The sequence below is a fragment of the Pterocles gutturalis genome, unplaced genomic scaffold (genome assembly GCF_000699245.1).
Source record: "Pterocles gutturalis isolate BGI_N339 unplaced genomic scaffold, ASM69924v1 scaffold30081, whole genome shotgun sequence".
NCBI classification, from domain to species: domain Eukaryota; kingdom Metazoa; phylum Chordata; class Aves; order Pterocliformes; family Pteroclidae; genus Pterocles; species Pterocles gutturalis.
The window spans coordinates 41,390-63,406 of NW_010103939.1; the positions used below are offsets into that span (position 1 = coordinate 41,390).

General features: G+C 37.5%; 1 protein-coding gene across 1 annotated transcript in view; it reads left to right on the top strand.

Moving 5' to 3' along the window:
- Positions 1-17,997, top strand: part of LOC104471532 (E3 ubiquitin-protein ligase NEDD4-like) — a 46,302-nt gene extending 28,305 nt beyond the window's left edge. Inside the window, 21 exon segments of the mRNA XM_010086905.1 lie at positions 1-96; positions 694-811; positions 934-1,101; positions 2,621-2,686; positions 3,341-3,460; positions 3,942-4,148; positions 5,132-5,209; positions 5,449-5,503; positions 5,595-5,653; positions 6,557-6,622; positions 8,852-9,081; positions 9,676-9,797; positions 9,897-9,967; positions 11,538-11,633; positions 12,702-12,775; positions 12,924-12,984; positions 13,552-13,611; positions 13,703-13,810; positions 14,413-14,509; positions 17,745-17,817; positions 17,895-17,997. The exon segment at positions 1-96 is cut by the window's left edge and continues 29 nt beyond it. Of these exon segments, the coding sequence (XP_010085207.1) occupies positions 1-96; positions 694-811; positions 934-1,101; positions 2,621-2,686; positions 3,341-3,460; positions 3,942-4,148; positions 5,132-5,209; positions 5,449-5,503; positions 5,595-5,653; positions 6,557-6,622; positions 8,852-9,081; positions 9,676-9,797; positions 9,897-9,967; positions 11,538-11,633; positions 12,702-12,775; positions 12,924-12,984; positions 13,552-13,611; positions 13,703-13,810; positions 14,413-14,509; positions 17,745-17,817; positions 17,895-17,997 (2,128 nt within the window).
- The last annotated feature ends 4,020 nt before the right edge of the window (positions 17,998-22,017 follow it).

Here is a 22,017-nt window from a genome sequence, read left to right on the forward strand (position 1 = left end):
GCCTTCAGGCTGGGAAGAAAGGCAAGACATCCTCGGCAGGACCTACTACGTCAATCATGAATTCAGAAGAACGCAGTGGAAGAGACCAACTGCTCAGTATGTCGTTTGGCCTGAAAATTCAAGTCTTGCATTAACGGGTGTAACTCGTTCACTCTAGTTCTCCTTGCTTTCAGTGTAACTAGAAAGTGAACAGCTTGAGAATTAGTAGAGAGCTTTCCATAGCTTAACCTTCAAGGCCACATGTAATGGTCACTGGCTAGTGGTCAGTTTAACTGCAGAGTGCTCTTTCTGCTCTCTGGAAGTATGCATTCAGATAGAAAGTGGTTGCAATTGTAAGGGATAATAACTATAGTAATGAAAAGAAAGTTATTTTCCATCTCTAAGCCTGGTTTCTCTTTCCCAGCAGAGACTGCATTAAATTATTTACCTTTGTTTTTTTTCAGATTTTTTTTTTTTCCCCTTAGCATGTGAATTACAAAAATAATACCTGGTATGCTATCTGCTGCTTTAGTTTAACTAACATTTCATGTGAACACGAATGCTTATTTTTTTTAGACAGTTTAATTTATATAGCTCATGCCTGTTTCTTTTTCTTCTGCCAGAATGACTATAATGTATGGTTTTGTTGTTAGCTTAGCTTACTGTTGAAAGATAAAATATGGCTACTGTATGATGGCTTCCCCCCACAAACAGGGACAATGTAGCTGTTGCAGACATTGGCAGTGTGCAGTTGGAGGCCCAGCATGTGTTCGCTCATCGGCGACAGATATCAGAGGATACAGAAAATCTAGACAACAGAGATTCCCCTGAGGTAAAAGTAATCTCTAAATGTTTCTGAAATGCAAGTAACTTTTTAATCTACTTAAAAAACTTAATTATTTGTAACTTGGAACTAGTTTTTAAAAATGTTTTTTCCTTATTTTCTTTTTAAAGAGCTGGGAAATTATAACTGAAGATGAGGCAACAATGTATAGCAATCAGAACCTTCAAATACCTCTCTCTCAGAGTAATTGTGATATACAGACTCACCTTGCAGAAGAATTGAATACTAGACTTACTACCTCTGGAAGTTCAGCTACTGGCCAGTCAGCAGCCTACACTGTAAATTATTTTTCTCGTTGTTCTAACATACAGAAATATCTATAATATTTTGCACAAAATTTTACTGCTGGTAGAATTAGATCCATAAATACTTCATATTAACAGTTATGTTTTTAATTTCATTGCAAATGCAGAGAATTTGAGTAATCTTTTTACTATAGAATCCCATCTAAGCAAACATTTTTGTTCTTCCCCACTTTGCTTATATGAATTTCTGTCTGAGATTGAAGCAGACTATTTTCAGTCTGGAAATCTACCTCTTATTCTAGTGTCATATTGAGTACTGCTGAAAACTACAGATGAAGGAAGCTGTCTGTGTCCTGAAAGCTTATTTCTAAGGGAGTTGTGCTATATTGGTTACTTTTTCCACTAGGACAAGTTTTAAGATAACTTATTTTTCGTTGTGAATCTTGGGATAAGGTTTTCTGATTGGGCTGAGTAAACATGGTGACTCGACAGCAGTGAAAAAGGGACCTTGCTCATATAATTCCACGGTCATTGCACCAGTTATGAAGCATTTCTAACGCCTCAGTGAGTCTGTTCAGCTTGCTATCCCACCAGAAAACTAGTCTCTTTTCCCCCCCGGCTCTGTTTTTTACTGTTTTAGCAAGCTGAACCAGCACCCTAGGTTGTCTGACAAATGCTACCCTGGCAGAGGGGAAGCAGCAGGAGTACATAGCCAGGGGTGAGACTTGTCTTTTTGGTGGTAGCAAGCAATTAAATAAGCTCAGCTGTCTTGTGAAACTCGAGCTCCACAAACAGCCTTGTAACCTGATATGTGACTTGAGAAATTCACTGTCCATTGAGGAAAGCCTGTAGAGGTGACCCAGACCATCTAGTCCATAAGATTTTGGTATTTAAATAAAACCATTAGCTTTTATGATGCTGAGAATGTAACTCCAATTTTAAGTTTGGAATTGACTATGTTTGTCTAAGTTTGTACAATGGCATCATTTCCAGTGTTGCTGAAAAAAGCAAAGTCTTGTCAGTCTCACTTTGCTGGATCTCTGTTATTCAGAATCTTATGGATAGCAAGAAAACTGTTATTTCCCCTTGCTTGGGTGGCCTAAGGAAAGGAAGAGGCAGACATTCAGATTATTTCCAGGAGCCAGCTAGAATGACAGTCTTGCCTCTCTTCACCTCCATCACCCCCAAAAGAGTAAATTTAAAAGCTTAATCATGCTTTTTCTTTGAAGTATTCTAAAAGGGTGTGTAGATAGGGAAAAATCCTTCAAATAATCTGGGAAATTCTGGAGCAAGATGAAATATAGTTGCTTATTTGTAGCAGGTGAGATCTAAATATGGTTCTAGGCAGAAAGGTGGATGCTTATGCAAAGTCCATGGATTGAATTACTCTTCTCAAACGTTGATATTAAATCAACATTTCAAAACAAATAAGACACTTTGTTCAAGATGAAAACTTTAGTAGTTTAAAGTGTGATAACCATTGTTGACTGCTTGCTACCATCCTTAAAGCTGCAATAATAGCTAATATGTCATTCCTCTTCACTTCCTCAAGAACCATTCCAGCAGAAGAGGTAGTCTGCAAACATACAGAGTTGAAGAGCAGCCTGCACATCCAGTGGTACGTCATTTTCCAAAAAACACGGGCTTGTGTAGTAGAGAAGTTGAAGGATTTTTCATGTGAAACTTTCTTTTAACTATGTATTATGTGCTAACATTTTAAATTAGATTTGGCCACCTTCTGGCAGCTGTCTTGACAAATTTGGAATTATGAGTCTAGTAAGATTAGAGTTCAGTTGTAAAGCTTTCGTGTTCCAAGTTTGCAGTTTCGGTTTAAAATTAGCTTAATGCATGCATAGAGCCTGCAGAAAGAACTAGTCTTCACATGAAGATGCGAGTTTTGTTTTTCAACAATTTGTTTTTCAAATTGTTTGCTTTATAATTAAAAGCTGTACCACTATCCTTACCTTATGGTTTCATTATAACACTGCATACCCGTGGGCTTATAGCCAGAAGTACTAGTCAGGATCAGCCATGCCTAAACCAAGTATATAAATGAATCCTCTTAGATGAGGAGCTTGAATTGGGGAAAAAAAAACATTTTTTTGTCACTTCATACTATTTGGTAAGGATTTAAATTATGTTTTTCTATTTTATCCATTTGTGAAAATAATGGATTATAGTTTTGTTGTTTTAATTTGACAGAGGAAAACCTTTTCACAGTCAATTTCATAGTTTTCTTAACTGTTTTTTTTCTGTTATCATTAATATTTAGTTACTCCCTACTTCATCTGGATTACCCCCAGGCTGGGAAGAACGACAAGATGAAAAAGGGAGGTCATATTATATAGATCACAATTCTAGAACCACTACCTGGATAAAGCCAGTTGTACAGGTACTGTCTGTCTTCTAATTCTTAATGGTTTTATTCATTTAACCTTTTAAACATCTGGCATAATAGCAGTAAAGTTTAGAGACCTCTTTAAAATGGAACCTGTGAAAGGCATAAACTGGTAAAGCACTACATAAAATATCTGAGAGAATGCAGTGAGAGTTAGGAACAGTAATATTTATGACAACTCACTCTACTATTAGTGTACTAATGCACTGTACACTAATTAGTGTTCTGGAGAGTGAGCTGATTCAGAAGCCTTCTTTTTAACTTCGGTTAAAACCTTGTGTTTTTTTACCTTGGTTTAAAACCACAGTATAATCCATGATTGTTAGTCAATGTTGTTGATATTGGACTAACCAAATCTGTGTACTGTCTCACACTTGCCTTATGAAACTGTTTTAATGAGTCAAAAATATAGGTTAACAGAAAAAAGATATTGCTCTACAGGGCTTTGATTTTTTTTTTTTTCCATTTACCTTAGGTCGCTATAGAAACAGGTCAGTTGTCAGCCGCGCAAAGTATTTCTATGGGAAGACAACCACAAGCAACATCAAGTGATTCATCACAACAGTGTTCTCAGCAGCAGCCTGAAATGGAGCAAGGATTTCTCCCTAAAGGCTGGGAGGTCCGACATGCGCCCAATGGGAGACCATTCTTCATTGACCACAATACCAAAACTACAACATGGGTAATGGAAAACTGCTCTCACCAACTGAAATTCTGTTTTCTCTCAGGTCAAAGCTTCGCTGCTTTCAGCAAGCTTCTGTAGATTTCTTTAGTGCCAAGATAGCTGTGTCGTGTCTGTTAAGGAACATATGTAATAAAAATGCCAAGTAATTTAAAATATCTATGAGTGTGTATTGGCACTTGAAAGTTTAATCTGGAAGGAGGAAAATACTGTTGTATATAGGAATCTGTTTCACAGATGTAAAGCATCTCCTGAATGATGCTTCTGTCGTAACTGTAAAACTGTGATAGCTTATATGTGCTGTTAACAGCAACCTTACCTTCAACAAGAAATCTGTTACCTCGAATGGACCACATGGTACAGTGCACAATGCAAATTTCTGTGAATTGTTAAGAAAGCAGCCTAGGTGCAGCTACAATGTGGAACTGCAGCTGTACAACTCCCTCATCCATAGAGTGGTACTGCACACTGCTAGACAGTGCTAGTAGATGGACTTAGCATTGAAAGAGTAGGTCAGTATTACTGTCAGGTGAAAGAGAAACAGAGAAATGCATTAAATTGTTTCAAAATCAATATTCATTTCTTCAGGATTGTGGAAACACCTTATTTACCACAAACACCTTCTCCCTACCCCCCAGAAAAGCCCCAACCAACCAATAAAAAATCCAGCCACCAGACACAAAAAACACAAGGTTTTCCTTTCCACAGAAACCGTGTGGAAAGATTAATTTGATTCAGTTACACTAAAACTGAGTTGAATGAGGGATATATATATATGTATGTATATAATGAAGTGAGAGTTCATTAGAAGATGATTGTGAACAACTGGAGGACTGAGAATCCCCAAGGATCCCAGAATATGCAGCAAATATCTAGTTGGTACTAGGCATATTCTTTACACAATTATTAATAAAGAGGAAAAAAATAAAAGCAAACCAAAACAACAAAAAGATTTTAACATGATGCTTGTTTTGCTTTCAAAGGAAGATCCAAGACTGAAAACTTCTGCTCATCTGAGGAGAAAGACTTCCCTAGATCCAGCAGACCCGGGCCCATTACCAGTAAGTAAACTGTTTTATACTTGTTTTGCAGATACAACAATTTAAATACTTTAATTAGCACTATCAAAACTTGCACATGAGAAAGTGCAGCCTGCTTTTTTCATACAAAAAATCCTCTATTTTGAATTCCAGTGCTGAGAGGAGATGGAGAGGGGGAATGCTCCCAACTGCAGATCATGTTGAGTTCTATGCAAACTGTATGGTCAGAAATTTATAATAGAAGTGTCTCCTTTTTACAGCCAGGGTGGGAAGAGAGAACTCATACAGATGGAAGAATATTCTTCATAAACCACAGTATGTACAATGTAGTATTCTCCCCCCTACTCATCATTTAATTTCTGAAGATTATCTAAATTAATGAAACTAAGTAAGAAATGTCTTGCAGATACAAAGAAAACACAGTGGGAGGATCCTCGACTGCAGAATGTGGCAATAACTGGACCAGTAAGCTGTCCTTATGTAGCTTTACATATTTTTCAAGAATATTGTTAATAGAATCCAAACAAACTCTTGTCATTTATCAGGTACTCAGTCTAGAAGATGACACTTCCAGGGTGTTTGAACAAGCCATTTTTATTTCTCTTTAAAGATTGTTCAGAAAGCTTTCTGTGGAAATGCTTTTTTTAAATGCCAGAAAGAAAAATCAGTTCCCGTAGTAGTAAGAAAGTTTCCTTATAGACTGGGAGGGGATTTGAAGTAGTTAAGAAACTTTCTTTATTTTTTATCCACAATGTCCAGAATAAAACTATCTCAATTCATGAAGTAAACTTGGGAAAAAAAAGGCTTTAAAAGGAATTGAATTTATTTCCAACTGAAAAATAATTATCTAGCCTTGATACTTTATCTAAAGTGCAAAGTTATGAGGACTAATTGCAAAGACGGTACACATTATAATTATAGATGGGTTTTAGTGTTCAGCTGATATCTGTGTTTATTAATAGCTCACGTATGTAAACAGCCTTCTCTGTCCATGGAAAATAGAGGTGTTTGTAGCCAGGTCTCTCATGATACAGCAACGGAAGACTATGCTTTACGTAAGTCTCCAAAGGCATTTTGGTCACTTTGATCTGGGCCAGTCAGTGATCTTAGTCACATCAGCTAATAGGAAAGTACAAGATAAATTCTGTGGAACTGATCAGAACAAATGACCTGAACAAAGAAGTACTTTTCATTCCAGATATTTTGAACTGTCCATATATTTATAAATTGAAAGTCTCCCCTGATACTTAGTAAAACATGTATTCCTGTTTTCTCAGAACTGAAATGCATTGTCTGTGTTTCACAAATATAGACTGGTTTATATTACATTAATTGTTAGCACTTTTTTTTTTCTTTTCCTTTTCAAAGGCTGTGCCTTACTCCAGGGACTATAAGCGGAAGTACGAGTTCTTCAGAAAAAAATTGAAGAAACAGGTTAGTAATGAGTAGGAATCCATCAGAAAGTTACGAAACTTGTGCCCCTAAACAAAGGAAAGCTTAGCTTACAGCGACAGAAAATTGAACTTTGTAACCTGCTTGGGGAAGGTAGATTGACTGTCTGATCACAAATACATTTGTGAAGCAGCAACTTGGTAACAATTAGCATTTAATCTAACAGTAGGGTTTGTGACTTTATGCAGTGATGAGACTGCAAGCAATCTAAGTGAAAAAGTAGAAATTCTAAAAGGTTAAAGTTGTGAACCTGGAAGTAGGTTGGCAACAGAAAAGTTTGGAAGTCACTGATCTAGCATGTAATAGTTTTTGGGACTCAGAATGTGGAAATAGAAGTTGTCAGAATAGATATTAGACTGTTCAGATAGAAATCTGTACTGTCATCTTGATCAGGCTAGAGGACTGCAATAAATCGTTATAGCCTTAAAATCTGAAGTTTATGAATCTCATTTGCAAGTTCTAGTTTGAAGTGGCAGTGTGAGATATATTTATAACACATAGCATAAAAGACTGTAAATAGCATCTGGATATCCAGATAACAATGAGTCTTTGCACAACTGCAGTCAAATTTGGTACTCTTGGGAGATGTTAAATATATAATAATAGCCTTTGAGTTTAGACACATACTTGACCTTTTACCTACTAAGTCTGTCTCTAGCCTTTCTGAAACCTATGCATTTTAAGCTGACTTATAAATTGCACACTATTATATATGCACCTCATTTTTTGTCTTCCTAGTCAAACAAGCTTGGCATTCATTGAATTGTCAGTATACTAATCTGAGAAGTGATAGCTCAGACACACAATACAATTTATAGTAATTTAAGAATTAAATACACATGTAGATTTTTAAAGCATACAATACTATTGCCTTTTAAGCATTCACAAATACCTAAATGACAATTAGGGTAATGGATTTATTTATATTGAGACTTACCTGATTAAAATAGTATTCAATAATTAAGTTTGGTTAGAGTAATTGATTTTATTATTGCTTAAACTTTCTTTCTGAGAAGTTGATTTGCAACTAAAAACAGGAATAATTTTTTTTTTAAATTTAGGGATATTTACTGCTTTCTGAAACAATGAGAAAGACCTATATATGTCAGCCACCATGTAAATTAGCGATATAATATTGTACAGTGTTTTGCAACTTGGAAAATGACAAATAATGTGCTCTCCCACCCCAAGTAATTATTTTTTGTTTGTAGTTTGGATCACACTGTTGTTGGATATAAATAGGCATTACGTTTAAATGCAGCATTTTTTGTGGGGGGGACACATTTTTAGGGTAGGTTATTTAAGGAGTATAGGAAAACAAAAAGGAAGCAGATCTGAACATGTGCGCTTCAGAATTATTTATTAAATATTTCTGCAATCAAAAATTCGTTATTTCCCCTCAGTGTGTGACTAGTTTTTTGAAATATATTGAGTTTCATTGCATCTTCCTAATCTAGTCATAGAGCAACATGAGTTCCCACTTTCACTGAATTTCTTGGTTTTGCTTGAAGTAATTGGTGAAATAAACTGTCTGAAAACAAATGAAATCAAGAAAATACTCTGTTCTCATGTAGTGATTTAATGATTCAGGAAACTTTTATTCCTGGTTTATTGGGGGCTTACTCTGAAAGCTCAGCAGCAACTATGAGCTTCTTGGACATTTTTATTTCAATATTTTCCTATATGACAGTAAATATAAGCCTTGTGATTTGTTCCTGTGACTTCAAATTTGAAGGGCACTGATTTTTATTTTGCCATTGTAGGAATACTTGTTTGTCATGTATGTCTTAAGAGAACAAGACACCTAGCCTTGTAGTTAGAATATTGATCTAGAAGGTGAAATATTATTTATAAAGTCTGAGCTTTTTTTTTAATCAAGCTAATAATATGATGAATTTTCAGTGTTAAAAAAAATTCCATGCCTTGCTGCATGCAGATCAGCTGAGCATATGCTGTTACTAGTAAGAACTTATTTTACCCCTATTTTCTTGTTATGAAATAGAACATAGTATTTGAAACTCTCCATTGATAGTTGAATTTTATGTAAACAGAGCCTCTTATCAATCATATTGTGTTATGTTTCCAAATTATTTAAGAAAAGGATTTGTGTTCCCTTCTTTGTTTGTTTACAGAATTTGCGTGCTTTGCAAGACCAAACGATGCTGGATTTTGTTGTATTGTTCAATATTTTCATATTCTTTTTTTTTTTAGAGTGATATTCCAAATAGATTTGAAATGAAAATTCATCGCACAACAATTCTCGAAGATTCTTATAGAAGAATTATAGCTGTAAAGAGAGCAGATTTTCTTAAAGCAAGACTTTGGATTGAATTTGATGGTGAAAAAGGTTTAGACTATGGAGGAGTGGCCAGGGAATGGTTCTTCCTGCTCTCTAAAGAAATGTTTAATCCTTATTATGGATTGTTCGAATATTCAGCTACGTAAGTAACATAGGTCTGGAAGACATGAAAGCTAGTTAGGGAAAGCAGATTAATTGTATTTCTCATACCTACTTTAAAAAATTGAATTACTTCCCCACCCCCAAACTGTATAGGAGGGATTAATTGTTAATAACTGCAATTATTAGTTCTTTGTTTGACAGAAGAATAATATGGAGACAGTACCTGTATCTTTTATCAGCAGTCTAACCTAAGCCATGTCATCTTTGCATAAACAAGCACACATTTGCAACCATCTACTACCTACAGAAGAGGCAGTATTTAACAAATAATGCGGAGAATGTTATTCTGACTACTTTAGAAAGAATAGGAGTTAAGACCTTCTCTTTGGTAGATCTCTAACTTACAAAGGTTGTTTGTGTTGTTTCAAAACTGTTATTTCTGTTATTATCTTCTGTTGAGTGTTTAATATTAGATCAGTGATTTATTAATACAAATATTACTTTTCATGAAGTTGAAAAAATAATAATACTTGATTTAACTAGTGATGGCTTTCAGATCTTTAAATGTGATACTGTTCCAATAGTACAATATTTTGTTTTTCTTTCTCTTCCCTGCTCCCTCTCTCAACTTCAGAGATAACTATACTCTGCAGATCAATCCAAACTCCGGACTTTGCAATGAAGATCATCTCTCTTATTTCAAGTTTATAGGTCGTGTAGCTGGAATGGCTGTTTATCATGGCAAACTTCTGGATGGTTAGTATTTATTTTATATAATATGATATTAAGATTAATATTGTGCATATTTTGAATTTTAAGTTGCATACTGTTCATTTTATTTGTTCTTCTTTAAAGCCTTTTTTATTCGTCCTTTTTACAAGATGATGCTCCAAAAACCAATAACTCTTCATGATATGGAGTCTGTGGTATGTAATTTGCTTTATCATGTATGTTAGGATTTCATGTTCCTATTAATTTTTTTAATATATCTCTAATGACGTTGTGAAGGTTGAAAGTGCATGATTCAAAGAAATTCTAGGCTGCATCTTTTATAAGTCTGTAAGTTGTACAGGAATTAAAACTTCTGATGAAAATCAGAGAGACCTGGACTCTGGTTTAAGTCAGTTAAGCTATAGCGAAAACTTGACTCTAAACTTTCTGTGATGTTTTCTTAAAATATTTTTAGACACTAAGGTTCTTAAATAAAAACATGTTTGGGATCCCTGTCTCAACCTGTTTTTAAAATTAATTTGTGTCTTCTGATTATTAGAAAGAAAGGTATTCTTATACTTTCAGAGACTGAAAATATTAATGATGATACAAAGTAACATTTTTAGAGGAAAGCATGGTACTTACAATGTTCTTGTTTGCTTGTTTCCCTGATAATAGTTCTTATCTAGAGTAGTCGTGGTCAGAGTTATTTTTATTTAATTTAATCTATTACTAGTTTTGCTGTCCTATAAGAATACAGAACATAGTTCCTATCCGTTTCCGAGTAATAGATTTGTAGATATGTCCTGATTTCCTCCCCCCCTGCCCCGCCCCAGTACAACAGAACCATAGAAGGGTTAGGTTTGGAAAGGACCTTAAAGATCGAGTTCCACCCCCCTGCCATGGGCAGGGACACCTCCCACCAGCCCAGGTTGCTCAAAGCCTCATCCAGCCTGGCCTTGAACCCCTCCAGGGATGGGGCATCCACAGCTTCTCTGGGCAACCTGGGCCACTGCCTCACCCCCCGCACAGGAAAACTTTTCTTCTTAACATCTAAATCTGAATCTGCCCTCTTTCAGCTTAAATCCATTGCCCCTGATCTTATCCCTACACCCCCTGATACAGAGTCCCTCCCCATCTCTCCTGTAGCCCCCTTTCAGCACTGGAAGCTGCTCTAAGGTCTCCCTGGAGCCTTCTCTTCTCCAGGCTGAACAACCCCAACTCTCTCAGCCTGTCCTTGTACAGGAGGTGCTCCAGCCCTCTGACCATCTTTGTGGCCTCCTCTGGACTCGCTCCAAGAGGTCCAGGTCTTCCCTGTGCTGAGGACTCTAGAGCTGGATGCAGTACTGCAGCTGGGGTCTCGTGAGAGCAGAGGGGGAGAATCACCTTTGATCTGCTGGCCACACTCCTTTTGATGCAGCCCAGGATGTGATTGGCTTTATCTTAATTTTCATTTCCTAAGGTTTTTTGTAGTAATGCCTAACAACAAAAGGAAGATAAATACGGGATGAGAGACAGAGAAGAGTCTAAAATACATTACTTTAGATAATGTTGTGACATCTTATCACCATTTTGCTACGTGAGAGATTTCTAGTCCTGAGATGGGAGAGTCTTCAGTTTTCAAATGTCTTTAAAGGTCTTTGTAGCTTTGTACAATTGCAGAGATTCTATATCCAGTGCAGGACTATCCTAGGTAGCAGCATTCAGTGGGCTGTAATGGAGCCTCTTGTAGCTTAAAAGGTGGCTACTCTATTTTGTATTCACTATTTTGTAACTCTTTCCTAGGATAGTGAATATTACAATTCTTTGAGATGGATTCTTGAAAACGATCCAGCAGAACTGGACCTCAGATTTATAGTTGATGAAGAACTTTTTGGTCAGGTTAGTATGTTTGTGTAAAGTAGAATAGATAAAATGTGAAAGAAAACATTTGACCTGTGAAATTAACTCATTTTTTTCTGTATGGTATTAAGGAAAACCCTTCTTTCACAGTTGTGTTGGTTTGTTCACTCAGCTGCTTCTTTTAGCTGGCACATGCTCATACAGTGCTCTGTTAGCCTGGCTGTGATGTGATAAAGGACTTGGAAATAAGCAGAGCTATAAAAAATAGCTTGTGCTTTTTTATTAAATAATACTTCTATTGAAATGTAGCTGTTGCTGTGAATGCAACCCAGACCAAGATATCCATAGTTGCATTACTTAATCTGGTTGGTTTTATGTGATTGGCTGGAAAGGATGAGCTCTTTCGGAAATGGTTGGAAAAATAAATTTCACTGGAATAAAGAAGTTCGTTGTTGTGTAGAAAGCTATCCAAGGTAGGTCATGTAGAAATACTACAAGTCTTGAATAAAAATTCCAAGTTACACCTGCCAACTAGATCTAAGTAGGATAACAGCCTTTGTGGTCTTGTGTAACTAAAGTGATCCTAAGTAGGCATGTGAAAATGTGCAGCCATAATGGCCTGAAAATCGGATATATGTCTCCTGAGGTTCTAGTAGTATAAATCACTATGTAACAGATATTCCTACCAATTCGCTTATTTACTGGGACCACTACTGAAACGGTTCTGTAAGTGTTTTTCCTTGAGATCTGGAAAAAAGGCTGAGTCATTGAATATGCAGTTGGTGAAGTACATATTTCTGAGAACTTGTGTGCAAATTTAGGTGAGTTATTGTAGCAGGTCAGAAAAAATGGAGGTTGCCCCATTGCAGTCTGGCATCCCTGAATAATACTTTTTTTAAAACAATTAACCAAATTCTGTTTATTCAGGTGACTTGTGAAACTGGCTTGATTTCTCATAGTTTTTATACTCTGTAGTCTCCGAGAGTTAACTAAATCACCTAATATTAACATATTTATTGTTACATACGTATATCATTTGAGACCTATTAGCATATTAATTGTTAGAGACATATCTCATTTGAGACCTATTCTATGTATTGCATTTAGACCCATCAGCATGAACTGAAAAGTGGTGGATCAGAAATAGTTGTCACCAACAAGAACAAGAGAGACTACATTCAGTAAGTAGTGGTCACTATATGCAGTGTATCTCCCTGGATTGGCCCTGTAGCAGTAGGCACTGTGTGTTAGATGCATTGACAAAAGGAAGTTGTTGCTTTCTATAGAAATTGTTTTTAATTCAAATGTTTTTATTTTGTTTTTTTACAGTCTTGTAATTCAGTGGAGATTTGTGAGCAGAGTACAGAAACAAATGTCAGCCTTTAAAGAGGTATAGTTTTCGTTGCAAAAGAAATTATTCTAAGAATTTGTTGTATCTAAAGACAAGCTCTTTTGATATCCTGAAGACCCAGCAATAATGTTGTTACAGGTATACAAAAGGCCGTGATACTGTTTGCAGTGTGAGCTTTGAATTATTTCAGGCCTAAATATCTTTTTGGTATATTTTTACTGAGGTGTTTAATTCATATTGAAAAATTTGCTTATTTCTCAATCCTAGCTGTCAGCTTTAGCTGTAGTGCAAGCTATTTCGTGAACTCTGCAGAAATTAAATCAATCTAATAGATTTAAATTAAACTAGCTCGTTTATCCTTATTTGTATAAATGATATTACATATATGATATTTAGACTTACATATTCACCATAGCACAATAAAGATGTGAGATAAGTCAGAATTAAAAGTACTGTAATCAAACTGGGGTCTGTTGGTGTCCAAACATCTGCGTTTCATGTATTGCTTTGGCTCTGTTTGCTAAAGCATCTAAATATTGTTCTCTGTGAACAAAAATGCTTAAATAATGTTGACTTGATTTTTAAAATCTTGCCTTATCTTCTTAGGGCTTTTTTGAACTAATACCGCAGGATCTGATTAAAATTTTTGATGAAAATGAGCTAGAGGTAAGTATATCATAGAAAAGAAAACAAATTATGTTGAATCTTAATGTCACTGACTTGAACTTTGGTGGTCTTTTTTTTTTAATCTGTGTAGTTATTAATGTGTGGACTGGGAGATGTGGATGTGGCTGACTGGAAACTACACACAAAATACAAAAATGGCTACAATATAAACCATCAAGTAATACAGTGGTTCTGGAAGGTATGATGAAGTTCTACTTTTTTTTAAATTTAAAACCTGTTCAAAAGCTTCTGCCTTTCAGTTACACTAGTTTATCATGGGGTTTATCAATAGGTAGGTAATATTTGACCTTTAAACTCCTGAGAAAGATAGTAAGAAAACTAAGGATGCATGGTAAGAATATAAATACACTGCTGATGCTCGCTTTTACCAAAAAAAAAAAAAAATCCATGCCTGACTGGAGTTTAAAAATATTTCTCTGTAGGTTTTTCTGACATGGCTACACTAAAGAGGTGTTAAACTCTTCTGTTTAATAAATTACAGGAATTTGGCTGCTAGTTCCTAACATCAGGAAACTTCAAAGAAAGTAAGGGCCAAGTCTTCAGGGGAAGTATTTTAACAGCCTGCTAAGCCAGTAACTGTACTCTTGTTACAGTGCCATTAAAAAATTGTTGACTTCATAGTTTTTAGCAATAGGCAGAGAAGTAGACTATGTGTACCATAAAAAAATGCATATATATATATATAGGATAATGATTTAGAGATAGAAACTATGTTGCATAAATCTGCTAGCTTAAAATCTTAATTTAAAAGTATTTAATTGCAATCATTATCATACATAGGCAGTCTTAATGATGGACTCTGAAAAGAGAATAAGATTACTTCAATTTGTTACTGGCACATCACGCGTACCTATGAATGGGTTTGCTGAACTGTACGGTGAGTACTTATGACTATGTTCACAATTAAGTAACAGAGAGCATGATACTGATGTTGTCATGATATTTGACTTCAAATGTAGGAACATTATTTTTCAAATTTTGCTTTAAAAATTAGTATATCCTGGCAGTTTAAAAGAAGTAAAGTTAGAGAAGAATCACTTGGATCGCATGTTTCCCGTGTTCTATAAGTACTTCATTTTATTTCTGGGTTTGGAAGTTTTTAAATGTATAGGACTTCTCATATGAATGTGGATTTTAAAGTTCTAAAGAGCTGCAAAAATCTCTGTTTAACATGTAATTGAGCTTGAAGAAAATTCTCAGTTATGTAAGATCTGATTACAAAGACATGCTGGCATCAGCAGTTAACTTCAGATTCTTTTAAGTTCCCCAACCGCTTTTGTCTGCTCAGGAGCCGCAGTTGTGCAGATACAGCTGCTTGTCCGTATATACTCTGAAGAGGACCACTGAAATGGCATGAGTTAAACATAACGCCAAAAGAAGAGTAGTGAACCTACAATGCAGAGACTGAAACAAGCAGTTTGCAGTAGGGAGCAGATTTTAATACCAAAGGGGAAATGCAGTGTGGAAAGATCGAGGGCAAGTGGATAGAACAGCAAACAAAGGGTGGGGTTGTTTTGTTTATGGGAGGTCTGCTTTCAGCTGCTGTCAGCTATTCTGTTTTCTGCTAGACTACTTTATTCAGGCTAAAAGTGCTTGAGATCCTTTGCAAGTGACAGTTCCTTCTTTGTAAATAAGACACTAATTTGTTTATGAAACACTAGAATTGTGAATATACCACCCACCATGTGTTCCCATTTCTTTCTCTCTTAATTTTCATCCTAAGTACTCGGTTTATTTTTTCCCTTCCATTAGTGAATCAGTTGTGAGTTCCAATGGGAAGGACAGTGCCCTCAATGGACTTGAGCCATGTGTCTGCTGTTACACCTGAACCTTGGTACTGTTGGAATTACAGCACGTGCTCATCACAGTGGAAGCTGATCAGAATTCTGCTGCCTTCAGATTTTTGTTTATTTGTCTAAAAACACCACCAGAGATAGAACTAAGAAGTGATACAGGGAAATAAACTGTTGATGCTCTTATCTCCCTTTTGCCCAGGGATTAGGATATCCTTGAGCAGTCTTCGGGCCAAGTCTCAGTTTCTGTAGTTCTGTTCACTCATTAATTAAAAATTCAATTAGCAGTTGTCTCGCACTGTGCTTTGTTTCTTTCTCTTACAGTTATTTCTGCTTTACTGTGGCCAGCATGCCATCCTCACTAAACCCCAGTAATGATCACAGTCACATTTCCCATACCTGCTTGTATTTGAAGAACTGTAGGTGGTTCTTCAGTGCTTCGTGTTGGTACGTGGCTTTTTGCTGCTCCCAGGCTGCTCCTGTGGTTGTTTGCTTCTGACCTTTGGGCTGCAGCCCTGGAGCTGGCTTTCTAGCGGGAGATCTCCCTCTTGTGACACAGAGAGGCATTTCTGCTCAGAAAAAGGGAGCACTCTGTCTGGGGACAGATCCACCCAAGTTTGAGAACTTGGATGCTGAACAGATGTGGCTTTCTTGTATTTCTTGTCTTCCTCCCATCCTGCTTTGTTGGATTAGTTGGATAGCTAAAATGCAGATTTTTTTTTCTTACCTAGCTATTAAAAGGGAGTTTTATCTTCTTGTCACATGATAGAATGTACTGTCAGTCATAGAGCTGCTTCTCTGCTCCGTGCTTATTCCAGCTTACTAGTTACCTTTTCTAACCAGTCTTCTGCACTGAAGAAACATGTAACCCAAAGAAAGTAAAGAAGAAAAGCTAGAAGTGTTTCCACAACTACTAACATACCTGTCTCACTGATAACATTTTAGGATGAAGTGCTCAGTGTCTCCTCTCGTCTATCTCATTCATTCACTGGACTTGTACGAAGTATAGTGTCTGTGCAATGATTGGTATTTCCTACCTTTTTGTGTACGTTAGTTGTGAAAGGGTTTTTTGCTCCTCTGGTTTTATTTTCATCTTTGGGATGAATTGTCTTTGTTTTTTTGGTTGTTTTGGTTTTTTCTGTAAATAAGTTGGCTAACGTCTTCTTCCAAATCCAGTTCTACAATGTGTATTGTTACACTTTATCATAATATAATTCCATTTTATTATGAATATTTATACAGGTTTTTTTCTTGTCTCCATAAAACCACAAATGAAACCTTTTTGAATTAACAATTACATAGTAAAAAAAAAAAAAAAGCAACAACATTTTGGAGGCATCATCAAAAAAAGAGAAGGTGTCTGTCTGAATTATAAAAGTAATTTCATATCATAGGTCTAAAGGTACTCTACATAGCACTCACACATCAGCTGTATTCACAGAGCAACCTGTTCACATTACTGCTGCTCATCTTTCATCTGAAACATCTTTCCCATCTTCCATTTCTGAAGCAGAAGGCTACTCATCCTTGGATAGCCATCTGCCTTGAAATACAGTTCTCTGACTGTATTGATGGTCTTCTTGTAGAATTGTCAGAGGACACCCACCAGCAGAGATCATCTCCTATTCTCTGACAAGACAGATTATTTTTTTTTAACTACAGAGTCTTCTCCAGACATACACAAATGCTTTCACAGCTTAAGGAAATGGTTACAAAATGCCTGTTGCATCCACTTGGTGAGAGTCGAGAGGGCCAAGAACCTTTCAGACATGTCATGCTGTAAGACAGTTGCTGGAGGCACAGGCATAGCTGGAGCTGCACTTGCTAGACAAAAAATTCTGCCAGGTGCATATGTACATCCCTGGGGTACAGATATGGTCGCTGTGTCTCAAAAAGTTCTCAGTTGCTCTACTCTGTTGTGTAGGTAGAGGTGGACACTGAATACTTTCTGCCAGGTTCTATAACTTGGCACATTGTGATGAACACATCTAAATTTTACATGCAAAAATTATACAGTATAGAACTGTTTTCTGTCTAAAACTTTCAGTGATAACTGGTATACATATGCCTTTAGTTCTTTGGCTTCTGAGCTTAAGGTGTAAAAGCGTCTTGAAAATAAGATATAGCAAGAAATAATGAAAAATACAAGTGAATTGGGATTATTGACCGTTACTGAGTATAGACTGTGTTTGGTTCATATAGACAGTTCCTAGTAATGTCAGAATTGGATTATAAAACCAATAAACATTTCATAATTTGAATTTCTAATTATAAAATAACCTTACAATGGAATGGAAATTGATTTGTTATTTTCTGCAGGTTCAAATGGACCTCAGTTGTTTACAGTTGAACAGTGGGGTACCCCTGAAAAATTGCCAAGAGCTCATACTTGGTGAGTATTTAATTAAGGTAAATTATGACCTTTAGTAAGAGTTATAAAAGACTTAAGAGTTTTCCTCTGTTTTTCAGCTTTAATCGCTTGGATTTGCCTCCATATGACTCATTTGAAGATTTATGGGATAAACTTCTTCTGGCAATTGAAAATACTCAGGGTTTTGATGGGGTTGATTAAAACACAGACATAATTTATATCAGTCCAGTGCTGCCATTTCATTTTAAGGATTTACAAACTAATTTGAATTTTCCAGGGACTACCATTGTATTTAGTCACATGGCTATTGAATCTTCATAGTATCACTTGTAAAGTTAGTTAAGTATTAAAAATTCGCTGACTTTTGAAAATGTATTTTGCCATTTCCAGAGTTTTGTGTACTTTGCTAATTACTACATTGGATGGGCCAGTGCCAAGTAAGTCAAAAACTAAAATGTTTTTAAGCAGTTGCCTCTTCTACAGTTTTTGACAGACTGTCCTGCAGTAAACTACTGAAGTAAAACTGTGAAGAAACGTTTGCAGAGGGTGTAAATTTGAATTGCTGCTTTAAGAGGAACAACTGAAATTGTTAAACTGTTTTAAAAAAAAACACACAAAACAAACAAACTTCATGTAATGCAATATTGTAATCTGTGCTGCTTCAGGCTGTTTGCTGCCCAAAGCACCTTATCATTCAGCATTTTAGGCTAAACATTGGAAAGCATTTGTTTGCATTATCAGCCATCAGTTTGTAGAACATTGACTTGCTGACGCATTTTATCAGATCTCTGTTTCTAACTTGCTTTTGTTAACAGTGTAACAAAACCAGGATTTTTATATAAACCAGACAAGCAGCATAATTCAGAATTGTAATGAGAAATTATATCCATTTTCTGTCTGAATTTGTATACTGTTGTTGGTTTATTGAGTGTTCATCACTTTTTTGATAAATTTGTAGTTCAATGATGGATAATATTTTCAATTCAGCCTTTTTCAACAAATTAATCTTCAAGTGAAATTTGTATGGATATCGCTCAGTATTAGTTACTGGTAGTTAGAGGCCTTTATTATCCATTCTTGCAGTATTGCACTACGTAACAACAAAGAACATGTTTACAGAGTTTTCTGGGCCAAATTCAGCAGTCTGGTATGTGCGAGCTTCTCTGAACTGCGTGGAGGTTATGCACGTGTAAGCAGGTGCAGAATTTGGTTCTGTAATATGTTTACAGGTTATGCTAGTTTCTATAGCTGCATTTTTATATTTTTTTCTCCACTGTTAGTCTAGAAACCAAATTTGTTAATACAGTATAACCAAAGTCATAACCAACAATGTGCAATTTATTGTAGATCAACTTGTCATATAAATATTAGTTTGATTTCTTTTGTAAATGTGGGTATTTTTTGTATTGGTGTTAATACTTTTTTTGAGCAAGTGCTGGTTAAAATGGTTAGCGAAGTTGGTTCTAAAAGAAAAAAATTGGTTTATATGCCTGACTTGCTCTAATTTTAACATTTTATTACAAATATGATCTGGGAAAATGACAGTACCAAGCTTTGGCCAGCAAATTTCTGTTTAGTCACAGTCTTTATAAATATGCAAGAAGGAAGTGTAGCACATCTCTCTATAATGATATGTAAATCATGTAACAAATGTAATGGGTCTTAAGGGATATTTAAAATCCCACTTTGTTTTATTCTTTGATTAGGTCATTAGGGCTGAGAGTATTACATGTAAATAAAGATAACTTATACAAATTTCCCAAATCTATATGCAGTTTTGTAAAACATGAATGATATATCAGTAAATCTGTATAGATTTGAATGTAGCAGGTTTTGTTGCATACTTTAAAGTATAAAATAAGGATTCTGAGAGCAGTAAATAAAAGTTTATTCTAATAAATTGTGACTCGGTTCTTTGAAGTGCAAATCAGTGATCTTGAAATAGCAAGAATTCACTCATTTTAGTAATCCTCAGTAGGCTGGGGCAGCAGTTCCACCACAATACGCTGCTAATTTTGTGGAAGTGTTGAGGTGCAGCAGGGATGTTTCCTAGTGTTCTGCTGTCTTGGAAAAATAAATAACATGCTTTTATAAAAGCTCTAGGTTGCTGTGACCCTTCATGTATGGCCAGCCTAGAAATGTACAGAGCAGACAGGCAACAGTGGAGGCCCCACAGAGATGCCAGGTGACTGCTGCTGAGGGAGGGTCAGGCTCCTCTCTCCTGCTGCAGGAACATCCTTCTCAGCTGAGCAGCAGGCACGCAGCCAACAGACATCGGAGGTGAGTGCAGCAGAGGCATGAAAAGGGTCCCAAAACTCTGTTCCAGGCAGCATGGGCTGCCCATCAGCGATGGGGATGTGCCACAGGGCTTGGTCCCCAGTGCCAGGTGGGGGAAGCAGCCCTGGCACATGGGTGGAAGCTCCTGGAGAAGGATGCTGCTGCCAGGCCTTGGGCTGCGGGGAGTAGCTGGTGCCTCTCCCGGGAGCCAGGGCAGGGCTGGCTTTGCCTGCAGCAGCTCTGCTGTGGGCAAGGCACTGAGCTGCCTGGTGAAAGAGCTGCAGGATAAGTGAGCAGTCTTGTAGCATCAGAGAGAATGAACAGCAAGAGGTCATAAGGGTCTTTGCAGTGACCATGTAGAGGCAAAAGACCAAACCACAAAGGGGGAGTAAGAAGGGGCAGCTGGCGGCCCTCCTTGGGCAGGTGGTGGATGGGGATTCCCAAGACAGGTGAAGCTGGAAGGCTGTGACTTCTGGCATCGGAAGAAAGGCTGCTTTTCCACCTTTGGGTATGAATTTCTGAAATTGCTGTGGTGCTGTAATAGACAAAGAAAGGAACAAGTTGCATTGAGGGGAGGGTTTAGAGCCAGATGGGCCTGAACCAAGTGTTCATACTGAGGAGTGGTGGGCGATAGGGTGCAGAGGGTCCCTTCTGTGGGCTTTAAACCAGGCTTGTTGAGGAATGGTGATAACAGCTTAGAGAGGTCAGTGGTGCTGAGTACTGGGGCAGGGTGATAGGAGTGAGGCAGACCCTGTGGAGGATGCCACAGGCTGAAGGGGGCCCACCTCGTGTGCCGGAGCACACTCCGGGGCAGCCGGGGAAAGAGCAGGAGGAGCAAGAGACATGGCTTGTATGGCGGGAGCCACTTGGATGGGGGGGATCTGTGGAAGGGGTGACAGACTGGTACAGAGCTTTGTGGGTCTGGGTCAAAGACACCAGTTCGGGAAACGTCCTAGTGAGGACTTGTCTTTGGCCACCTGTTTGTCATGAGGAAGTGGGCAGAGCGGTCTTTGAAGCATTTCAAGGACTTCTGAAATTGCAAACCTTGCCTCTTACAGGAGACTAAGCTCCCTGATGTCTGTGGGAAGGGCAACATAAGAGGATGCAATCTGGGAGGCTCCTGGAGGGGGTCACGAAGAGCTAAACAAGGGTGCTGGCTTGCCCAACCAGGGAGATGCTCTTTGGATCTGCTTCGTGTCCCTTTGTACTTGTATTTTCTGCACATCACCTCTCTGTATTCCCTGCAACATACATGCTTAGATTTTGGGGGCAGCTCCAAAGATGCTACCATGAACGCTTACCTATTTTTTTCAGCAGATACACTGTTTCTGGTACAGCTCCGTGTGCCTGCTGCAGACCGCTTCTGTGGCATTGCAGATGAGAGTTGAACAGCTGCTTCCTTGTGTGTTAGTGATCATCTCTGTTACACCGTAATGTCCTCACTCTTAACCCCCAGCACTGCCACAGGAGGGGTAAGGCAGAAAAATTTCCCAGGTAGGTAAGAGCTAAATGTACCAATCTGCTGGGGAAAAAAAAAAAAAAAGAGTATAGGGCTGTCATTGGGTAAGAGATTTTGTGCAGATCTGGTGAAAAAACCTAGATCTGGGAAGAAAGTGTCTTTTTTAAGGGGAGACTGGAGCAAGATGCTAATTCTAGAGTGGGGACCAGAGCATTACATGAGGTAGAAGATGCTACAGCAGGAACGGATCCGCTCCTCTCGGCTTTAAAAACCCCGCGCTGGCAATCCAGGGGTGCTGGTGGCAGTGGTTTTGGGGCTGCTCCACGCAAAACAGTTCCCTGCCATTGATGAGCGCTTCTGCGGGTAAACACGGATTCAAACCGCCTTTTGCAGACCCTGACCAATACAGCTGAGCTTCTGCCCCGCGTTTAATCCCTTTTCTCCGCTGCCCGGTGCCTGCCCGCTGCTCGCTCCGCGCCTCGAGG